Source organism: Sminthopsis crassicaudata, chromosome 5, assembly GCF_048593235.1.
Source record: "Sminthopsis crassicaudata isolate SCR6 chromosome 5, ASM4859323v1, whole genome shotgun sequence".
NCBI classification, from domain to species: Eukaryota; Metazoa; Chordata; class Mammalia; order Dasyuromorphia; family Dasyuridae; genus Sminthopsis; species Sminthopsis crassicaudata.
Window position 1 is genome coordinate 205,046,886 of NC_133621.1, and position 11,447 is coordinate 205,058,332.

The following is an 11,447-nucleotide window of genomic DNA, read 5'->3' on the forward strand; positions in this document are numbered from 1 at the left end:
TATTTCACTCTTAATTTGATTTCTCCAAATGAATCCTGAAATTAAACCAAATCCTGTGGATCTTAAGTTTTTGCCCAGAGTGATAATATATATGCTACTTGATGAGAAATTACCAATAATATATAATGCTATTTTAAATGAAAACTTATACTGTAGAAAATAGATTTGTGTCATTAATGGTTTGTTCAAACAAAAGACAACTATATGTGGTACTGGCAAAATTGTCTTTAGATTTACTATTATAACTTTAATTTTTTTGTATTTATTTGGATGAAGTCATCTTTTGTGATCAAAAAGATGACTTCTAAAATTTAACATGGGCCACCTTTGTTTTGAGAAAGCAATTATTTAAATATTCAAAATCAGTTTTAACATGTAAAAATATGATTTATTTTTATATTCTGGTAGTAGAATCTACTGTGGTGATTCTGAAATTAATTTTATTATTTAAAAAATCAGTGCATATTTGGCAACATTTTTCAACTGCCTGAGGCAATTATGTTTTCTCTATGAATACTCCCTTAAGGACGCTGTACCAATTTGCTCCTGTTGCCTTCCTGCTCACTAAGTTTAAAATGAGTATAGGTGAGAATGCCAAATAATGTGCATAAAATGCCAAGTCCCTGATTAATTGACAGTGGATCCTTAAATAAAACATATCCTCCAAATAAAGTAATACAGAATTTGAAGTGTCCAAACATGTTATACCTGTAGTTTTGGTTAAGGATGACATGCAAATTTCTGACACATTTAAATAAATTCATTCATAAAAAAAAACAACCTCAAATTGATATATCAATTCCTGAAATTTACACAGCCCATCATTTCCAAATGTTTATGTAGCTCTAGGGACTTCTGAATAATAATCAATCTACATTAGGTTAAAGGTGAATTTTTCTTGATGATTTAACAAGCTATTTATTCATTCAATAAGCATTATTAATTAGGCATCCATCAAGCAGGGCTGTATTCTGGAAATACAAAGAAAAAAGCAGTGCCTTCAAGTATCTTTCTACCATGGGCAAACAACACATCCCCAGAGAAGTAACTACAAAATGTACAAACCGGACACAATTTGGGGGTGAGGAAAGAGGCTGGGGAGGCCAAATGAAGACATCAGGACATCTTTTAATTAGATGTGGTGTTTGATCTAAGCTTTGAAGGAAATTAGAAAAATGAGGGAATGGATTCCAGACACAGGGAATAGATAGTATCTGCAAAGATATGGAGATTCAAAACAGAATGTCCTGAATGAGAAGCCTGTAAGGCAGGCTGGCTTATTCCAGGGGGTCTGTGAACTTGAATGGGAAACAATTGTATCTTTATTTGATATAATTAGTTTTTTTTGTAACTATACATTTTATTTAAAAACATTTTAAGAAAGGGTCCATAGATTTCATCATACTGCCAAAATGAGTCCCATGACATAAAAAGTTTTTAAAATTTTTGGGCTCTCAAAGCAATAGGAAAAGGTCCAACACAAACAAGAATATTTATAGTAACTCTTTTGGTGGTGCCAAGGTACTAGAAACCAAGGGGACGCCCATTAAATTGGTAATGGCTATTATGGTATCTAAATGTAATGGAATACTGTTTGTGCTCTAAGAAATCATGAAGGAGACAGTTTCAGAGAAACCTGAAAAGACTTGTGTGAACTGATGCAGAGTGAAAACAATTTATTCAATAACATCATAAAGACTTTGGAAGAATTAAGAATTCTTATCAATGCAATAAGCAACCACTCTGCTAGAGGACCCATGATAAAACACACCATCCACCTCTTGACCAAGAGATGTGACACAGGATGCAGAATGAAATATTTTATTGGATATAGCTATTCCAGGAAGTAGTTCTGCTTGACTATATGTACTGATTATAAGGATTTTTTCCTCTCCGACAATGTATGAGGAGACAGGAAGGACAAAATATAAAGTTCTGTTATTTGAAGAAAGATAAAATGGAAAAAAAAACAAACCACCTCTGAGATAGAATGTGGAGTGTGTGAAGGAGTAATATGTGCTGAGTAGGCTGGGGCCACATTCTGAAGAACTTCAAAAGACTAACAGAAGAATTTGGAGTATTTTATCCTTAAGGCAAAAAGAAACCAATAAGATTTCTTGAACATACTTCAGGAATATGAATTTGGCAACTATGTGGAAGATGGATTGAAGAGGGAGGGAACTGGAGGCAGAAAGATAAATTAGGAAACTACTATATCAGGCCACATAAGATATAATGAGAGCTATGAACAAGGTGGCCAGGGAAGGAATAGATGTGAGAGATATTTTGGAAATAGAATTATTAAACCTTGATAACTGATTGTGAGTTGAGGATGATTCTTAGGATTGCCAACTTTTATAACTAGAAAAAAGTGATGCCCTTGACAAAAGGTATCTAGGTATGGGGGGAAAGAACAGTTCTGTCTTGAATATATTGAATTTGCTTCTTCTTAAGGTAGATGTAAGACATGCAAACATATTTACTGCTCCCTTTGTCTGCCAGCTGCTAACAACACCAATGTAGAATTTGTCAGGACCAGAAAAGCCATAATTCACATTTATTAGCTATAACCAAGAGATCACCAACTCTGGTAGATTGTGGTGCCCTATCTATTTTTTTCATGTATGTGTAAGCAACTAAACAGTAGCACTGTACTTATTCAGATTCACCAACAGACAACCCAACACTTAGGAGCTCCAAAACTCATAAACTTTTCTTAATTTTAAAAGTAGGCCACTGAATGGAAAGAGCACTAGACTTGGATCAGGAAGATTTGAATTTTAATTCTACCTCAAACATTCAGGGTTTAAGAATCAACGATCTGATGTATGCAGAGAGGATTGCAAACTTTAAAAAGCAATATAATATAAATGTTAGCTATGATCATTTTTACTATTCAACAAATATTTATTATGCACTTTCTTCTATGTAAAGAACTAAGCTCAATACTGAGCCATAAAAGGTGTAAGGGCTGTTCCAACCACTTATTTAATTTGTATGAGAAAAAAAATTTGACAACAAATTATCAAATTCCTTCCTTAACCCAGGGAATGGTCAGTAGCTTGGCTTAAGTTTATACTGTGAATCACTGAGACATTAGGCTGTCTCTTCTAGGAAGGTGTGAGGTCTAGTAAGGAGAGCAAAGATGAAGAAACCTGGATGGTTTCCCAGATATTTCCCCAATATGCTATGATTTCATTATTTAGTTTGAAATGAAAACAGTCATGCTCATATAAAAACTCATCCCAAATTGAAAGAGAAGTAGTTTAGAGGCTAAGGAAGGGGGTAGCTACTTTCTTGGCTTGGCCATACCTTATTCTTTAGTGTGGAAAATTCAGAATTCTACTTAAATCTATTATTATGCTTATATTGGAAAAAATGGTATACTATTTAAGGTGATTGAACCAGTTGAAAAATATGAAATAACAAGTAGCATTTTTTGGTAATCATTCACAACATAATTGATAACAGTTATTGGCCCATTTTTCTGAGCAGACTTTTTAAAAAATTACCTAAATCTACTGACTCTTCAAATGAAAACATAAAAATATCTATAAATGTGTAGTTGGAAATCTCTCTAGAGCAGCTATGCCATGGAATAGATAAATAGCTAGACTAGAACTCAGGAAAACCAGAATTTAAATTCTACCTCAGATCCTTATTATCTGGGTGACTCTAGACAAGTCGCTTAACTTTTACCACCTCAGTTTCTTCATCTATAAAATAGGAATCATAATAGTCCCAACTTCAAAAGGTTGTTGTGAAGCTCAGATGCCTTAAAGAGGTATAACAGATGCTAGTTGTTATGGTAATTATTATATTTTATATTTATTATTATAATTATGATCATATTTATTCTATTACTATGAATCAGGAATTCCATCAACAGAAACAGCTTTCTATGTGACCTTATACTGCTTAACCTCTTAATAACTCAGTTTCTCCACCTATAAAGACTACTATTCCTACTTTTCCTAGTTTAAAGTATTATAATGAGGAGCAAATAAGATAATAAATGTGAAACATATTTGTAAAAATCCTAACATATCATACAAACTTTAAAAATTGTTACTATCATTATTAAAAAGGATACGTGACTGGTGAAGTATTTCCAATGATCCAGTATATGGATAAATTTACCATAAAGGCTATTATCCCAGATAGCAGAACCATAAGCTAGGAAAACAAAGAGAAAGTCATTATTATAGTACAGTCATAAAGCTATTGCAAGCATGTTTGACTCATCTTTTTGATTACTTTCAAATATAACAAAAAAGAAATTGAGTTCAGTTGAGACAGAGTTGAGTGCTCATTCTAGAGTATAAAAAGGAAAACTGAACAGCATCTATTATAATATACTCAAATACTCTAAAAGATTTGTGATTTCCCTTATAGATTCCACTCCAACAGCCAAGATCACATCCCCAACATATCTTGGAAAACGTTTTTTAAAAGTGCTGTGGCCAACTTTTTGGTGATGATCCTCACAAACCCATTCCCTTGTCTATTCTGACTTAGTTAAGCAATCCTTGCATTGTATTATAGTAGCCTATTTATTGAGCCTTTCCAACTTGAAAGGACCCGGGAGAACTTCAGCTCCAGCCTTTTTGAAGCAATAGAGTGGAAATATTTTAGTAGAAATTATTCTCATCTATGGAAACCCAACTTTACTTATGAAATTAAAATCAAAATATTGAAATATCTATTTAAATCAAATCAACAAGTGTCCATTTGTGTATCAATTAAACCATATAAAGTTACATGGGAAACAAAAATAATATGACATAATTCCTGTCCTCAAGAAAGTTACCATCTAGTTGGAGAGCTGTAACTTTTAAAAATTAAAATGTTTTAAATAATAAAGTGACAAAAGACCTGTTACAGAGTAGCAGTAGCACATAACAGCTAAGTAAACAACATAAACAGTAAATGCTCTAAGAGTTCACAGTGGGGAGGGGTCACTTCAGGCTTAGGTAGATAGGGAAAAGCTTTTTTGAAAGAGATTTTGACCTGATATTTGAAGAATGGATAAAATTTAGATAAGCAAAAAGAAGGCAAAAGGAATTCTTGGCAAGGAAATTGAGAAAAAGCACAAAAATAAGAAAATACAAAGGTTATTTTACAGGCTAGTCAGTAAAGTAGTACTTACTATATGTTGTGTTAAGTACTAGGAAAACAAAAAAAGACTTTTATTAAATATTTAATTTGTTATGGTGTTATTATTGCTCCCATCTTATAGATAAGGAAGCCAAGGCAGAGAGTCATAAAGTGATGTGCCAAGGGTCAATCAGTTCTTAAGTGTCTAATTTGGAATATGAACTCAAAAAAGCTTCAGTACTCAAGGCATTTATATTCTAATGAAAAAAACATCAAAACAATTTGGTACATAGAAGATGCATAAAGAATAGATGGAAGGGAATCTTAGAAGGACAAGTTCTTCAGTTTAGAGGGACGACAAGGCTAGAATGAAAATATTGGCTATGATTTAAACCACTGAGAAATTAAGTTATAAGAGACATAACCACATATGCTGGTCATTTCTGTTTCACATAGGTTTACTCAGTTAATTTCATCATCATTTTCTTCCTTTCCTTTTTTTTTTTTTTTTTTTTTTTTTGCTAAGGCAGTTGGGGTTAAGTACTTGCCCAGGGTCACACAGCTAGGAAGTGTTTAAGTGTCTGAGGCCAGATTTGAACTCAGGTCTTCCTGACTTCAGGGCTGGTGCTCTATCCACTATACCCCCTACTGTCCCTCATCATCATATTCAAAGCAGTATTAATAAATGTAACGTATCTAGGAGTCCACAAAAACTGCCCAGCAAAAATATGGAAAACTTCAGATCCCCATCTTGATTCATTAGAGTTGCGTTATGATAAAAAGCTACACAGTTACACTGACATTAAAAGTAAAGCCTCCTTCTACATGGCAGCCCCCTTTTCCATTGGTGAACCCTTTCTAGAATCCCATTTGGGCCTGTGGGCCTATACTAGCCGTCCTTCATGCACTAGATTTTCCCTTTGCCCAACAATCCTTCTTCTTTTTCTGTTCTCTATATCCCTTTTCTTAAGGGTAAAGATGATCTTTCTTTTTACTTGTGTTGATATCCCCAGCACTTAGCACAGGGCTTGGAACGTAGCATTTAATAAAGACATTACTTTAACAGGGTGTCTCATTTTTATTATACCCTAAACCAGGGATGAGGAACATCTAGGCTACAGGCCTTATCATTTGCTAAGGCAACCACAGGCAATGAGTTGAAAGCTAGGTAAAACAACCTCCCACTGATTGAGTTCTATAAGTTGGTAATTTGCATAGTCAGTGAATGATATTATAAGTATCCAAATGGCCTCTGGAAAAAAAGATTCCCCATTCCTGCCCTAAACAGTTTCTTATTCTGCCTCTCCTAGTCCAATTATTCCATTTCTGTAGGTGACATCTCATTCATGTAGCATCATTAGGGAAATCATGAAGTTTCTAGATCACTAAAATTACCCCATTTAAGCTTTTTTTCCTTAACTATTTTTTGATAGGCAGCTATTTGAAATATGCTATAATCATATTAAAGACAGTTTGCTGAAAATAATTCCTTAATAATTCAGGGTCATCATTGTGAACACCAATTATTTTATTATGCTTTTTTATGAAAGAGCTGTAGGGCTTTGTAGTATTTTTAAAGTTTGCAAAGCACTATACACAGATTATCTCATTTGATCATTGCACAATCCTGGGAAGAGACAAGAAAACTGAGGGAGAGAGTAGTAAAATAATGTGCCAAGAGTCACACAGCTATATCTGAGATGGGACTTAAATTCAGGTCTCCCTGACTTCAAACCCAGCATTCTAGTCACTTTGTTACTGAGCTGCATGATAGTAACAGCACTAAGTCTCCCTTTCCCTATAACTAGCTATTTTAACTCCTTTGGACACTGGAAAATCTAGCATTATTGAACCATCTGCTAAACAAGAGCAAGATGACTCTGAATGAGGCCTCAAAGGCCTCATTCATGGAGTCTGGCTACACAAATTCCAGGATGACCATTTTGACTACTGAGAAATCTTATCTATTTTACTGTTACTTTTTCAGGAGATTAAGGATGCCATAAATAATCAATAGAAGTAGGATTAAACTGCTTAAGAAAAAGAACACTTCTCAAAAATAACTTACCAAGGCAGAAAATGACCAGGGGCCAAAGATTCCTCCTTTCCCAAATACAGGTTCAAAGAAGGGCACGGCCATTAATAACATGGCAGAGGACATTGGTGCTTGATAGTATAGCAACTGCATGGAGTTCACCTGCAGCTCATGTTGTTTGGCTCCTACCCACTAAAAAATTAACAAATAAAATAATTTAATATAGAAATAAGACATCATTATTCAACAGTGCAAAATGGGCTACAAAGATGGAAGCTGGCTAGCATTATACTTAGCTACCTTGCAAAACAAGGAAGATACATAAAATATGTGAAAAGACATTTAGCCTTTTGGAGGAAGGAATCCATCCAAGACTTAGCCAATTATTTTATTTGGTAAAGAATAAAGAAAATTATGGTTTTTTTTAAAAAATATGCTTCTGATTCAAAAGTTAGTTCAGCTCATCTGCCAAAAGAAAAAGAAAAGACAATAATGGGATCAATGATCATTGGAGTTCATTGAAAGAGATGCTGAGAAGATAGCTGAGCTATAACTCCTTTTTTTAAAATGGCATAAGAGAGGAGATGAGGCTACAGAGAGTCTGACAACAAATTAATTTCTCATATCTTCCAGTGGAGGCAATGATGGATTTCTCAATGATTTGATTAACTGCTACTGCCTCTGTCCTTTCAGTTAAGACATCAGATGATAAATTAGTCATTTGAGGTCACAAATCCAATAAGTATCTGAGGCAGGCTTTAAACTAAGGTCTTCCTGGCTCTAAGTCCAGAGCATTCTCCACTGACCCATCTTGCTATCACATATACAAAGCTTATTCAACTGCATGCCCAGCCAGAGTTTGTGTATCACTGGTACTGACTCTAGAGAAGTCAGCCACCTTTATGCCACAATGAGGCATCAGAAGACAATCTGTCATAATTGTTTAAATAATATGATCACCCATCAAGTTTTAATGTTTAATGACTACAGTAAAATCTGGCAAATTCTTGGGATGCCCCAGTTAATTTTTATATTGAGATGTATTCCCCCCCCCCCCCAGAAATTGTTTTTGTGCAGAAAAACAGAATATGAGAAACAGGAAATTAGGAAACAAATCTGATATATGATTTCAAAAGATCTTAACTAATGAACAATATACTATAAAGGACTGATAGCAAGCTCCTACTCCTTTCCCCAGGCACCACACCATCTGTAGCTTGCATGTCAACTCCCTCTTTGTGCAGTTCCCCACTGATCCCCAAATCTCCCATTCTACCCTCCTTTTATTGTCATTGTAGGACATGTGGGAACACATTTTACAAATCACAGTGGGATTCAAGAAGACTGTATGATCTGATTAACAGTAAATTTTGCAGGATCATACTATTCTATGAATAAAAGCACTTTACTGAGAGGTGTTACCTTTTCCCCAGTAAACTGCTCAAGGATTAGCCCTTTTTCAATCTCATCTCAAATCTCCTAACCAGTGTTTTGGCTCCTGGCTCTTTGATAAGAAGGATTCCCTGTACAAATGACCTTTTATAGAATTTAATTGTAACCCACTGCAACTTTGAGTTACATAAACAGAATGACCATTATGAGAATGACTTGAAAGCAGGATTGCATTTTCTACTGTAATACAATGAATACAATAATAAATAAATTTCAATGTTTTTAACAGATACTGGGAAACATTTAATTTTTTAATTAATTAATTTTTAGAATTACATTCCTAATTTAATTCACTTCACTAAAAGAATACAATGTCTTAGCATCCCTCAAGTATCTTCAAAATATTACTGGTTTTAAATGACAAAACTAAGCATTTCCAACCATTCTCTTTAGTAAATGACATTGGTGTATAACTGATGTTATGTGTAAAGTACACAGGAGCTACTTAGTAAAAGCATGATGACTGATTAATACAAAGAAGTTTGAATTGTGCTGTCTACTATGCTTGTCCCTTATTTTTAAAATGCACCAGACTTATAGTGACATGGGTGTTACACAATATTAAGCAATGCCTCAGAAACTATGATCATTAAAAAAGTCCATTACTTCACTTTTAACCATACAAAATGATAGGTTGAGGGCTAGATGGAAGAATTCACTGGTAAAAACCAACAAAACTACCTATACCATGCTGGTCTATATCTTTTCTGCCCTGTAATTTTAGAATTGCCTAGAGCACTAAGAAGTTAAATGACTTACCCAAAATCACAGCAAAAACTGTCAGAGAAGGGACTTGGGTCCACCTATTCTACCTGTGAAGATGGCTCACTATCTACTACTAAATGCTGCCTCTCTCTCACAAAACTGGTAATGTGTTCATTTTAAATTTGTAAGTCTTTATGGGAAGTCACGTTTGAAACTTTAAATATTACATATATTGAATCTGATTCCTTAGGCCAATACACTCAGAAATTTCACTGCCAGAGATTTTAGTAAAAAGAGATTTCTATTTTGCAGGACACTCTCGCCCAAAACGTATCAAGTGGCAATATTTATTATCTTTAATAATAACAATAATAAAAATCACTATCATTACTATATAGTGTATCATGCAGATAAAAAGTAAAATTTTTACTTATAGAATTTTTATTACTGTTACCTAAATTATTAGAAAATGAAGTCAGTCTATAGTTGTAAAAGCAACATGATTTGGGAATGTGACTACTAATTTGAAATTTCTTTATAATTCACAATATATACTAAAGGATGCTCCCATATAATAATGTTGAGTTGAACCAGCATTTCTAACTATAGAATCTTCTCACCCATGTTTTATTGCTTCTTTCTGTTTTTCACTTTGTATCCAACAAAATTTAAAATTAGATTTTCTTTCCAATAGTCTGTGTCCTATCCTTGGAGTTAATAGCTTCAAAAATTAAAATCTGCTAAGGAGTTACAAAAGAAAAAAAAATTACCAACCACTTGATAAAGAGATGTAACTACCACCCCAAGGGCAGCAAACACCATTCCAAGAAAATTAAACTTCACATCGTAATAAGAATTTAGGATGACACCTAAAGTTATGGGTATCTGCAAAGAAAAAGATGTAAATATTAATTAGACAAAAATCAAAGAGATCCAAATTTAGTTCGTCATGAGATTTTAAATGCATGTATATTAATGCTTTTACAAAGAAAATTTAGTCCCTCTCAATAATTCGGGTTTTTAAAAAATGGCCCTATTGATCATATTTTTTTTTTTAAATGGAAAGATAAGACTTTCCTGAAAACTGTTTTTTAAACATAGGAGAGTAGCCACTATAATTTTTTTTTTTTTTTTTTTTTTTGGTAAATTCTCAAAAATCCATGATATTCTGTTCAGTCTCCTTGGGTTCCAAGGTCCAGGGACCCTAGTGACATGTCATCATGAAAACAGGTTATTATACAGTCAAATGCATAATTACACAAACTGATTGTTGTAGAGCATGTGTCTCCCTTTATCAAAAGCTCTTCCCTCCAGCTAGCCAATGAACAGCTCCAACCCCTGCTACTCACTCGGGGGTTTTAGCAAAATAACGACGAATATACTGCCACAAGGTCAAAACATGGATTTCTCAGTTCCCAAGGGAGCCAGTTTTCAAAGGGAGATAATAGAGGAAGTTGCAGCTGGGAGAGCCACTCCAGCCACCAGGAGCTGCAGCTGGAGCTACTCACCAGAGTGAGCTGTATTTTGGCGGAGAAGGTTTTCTTGTAGAACAGAGTCTGGATGACTATGATCACAGGGGTGGTCATGGCCTTGGCCAACTGATAGGTGCCTATCGTGTTGTTTTGGAGAGAGAGGTTGGTGAAGACCACAAAGCCACAGAAGCTGAGGGCCAGGAGCAGCAGCTTGGAGGGCTGCAGACTCTTAGGGGCAAAAATGTCCAGTTTCTGACAGATGTACAAGCCCAGCCCGGTCACCACGAAGTGCACCAGGGTCAGACTCATGTTGGGGAAGCCGTAGTGCACATAGATCCATTTGTTAAGAAAAACGATGCAGATGGAGACCAGCAGGTTGAGCAGGAGCCCGGCAGCTATGCGCCCATTCTCCTGCACAGTGTGGACCAGAGATGCCATGATTCCCTGACCAAGGACAACAGCTACAGTCGCCGCTCCTGCCACCTTCCGACCGCTTTCTTCCTGCTGCCGCTGCCGCCGCCGCCGCCGCCGCCGCCGCTCCTCCCCTCTCAGCCGCTGTCCTCACCACCCAACGCCTCCGCGTGCAACCCGGGACAGGCAGGCACTGGCCGCGACCCCAGCAAAGCGCCGCAGCGCGCTCATCCCGCCGCCGCCGCCGCCGCCGCCGCCGCGGCCACCCATTCGGC

The 11,447-nt window shown here is 35.6% G+C and overlaps 1 protein-coding gene across 1 annotated transcript; it reads right to left on the minus strand.

The window, feature by feature from the left end:
- Window positions 1–372: 372 nt before the first annotated feature.
- Window positions 373–11,447, minus strand: SLC35E3 (solute carrier family 35 member E3). Its single transcript, XM_074269688.1, has 5 exons — window positions 10,798–11,447; window positions 10,064–10,174; window positions 7,166–7,324; window positions 4,094–4,176; window positions 373–708 (listed from the first exon to the last, which is right to left on the minus strand). The coding sequence occupies exons 1-5, from the start codon at window positions 11,197–11,199 to the stop codon at window positions 522–524; spliced, it is 942 nt and encodes a 313-aa protein (XP_074125789.1). The 5' UTR covers window positions 11,200–11,447; the 3' UTR covers window positions 373–521.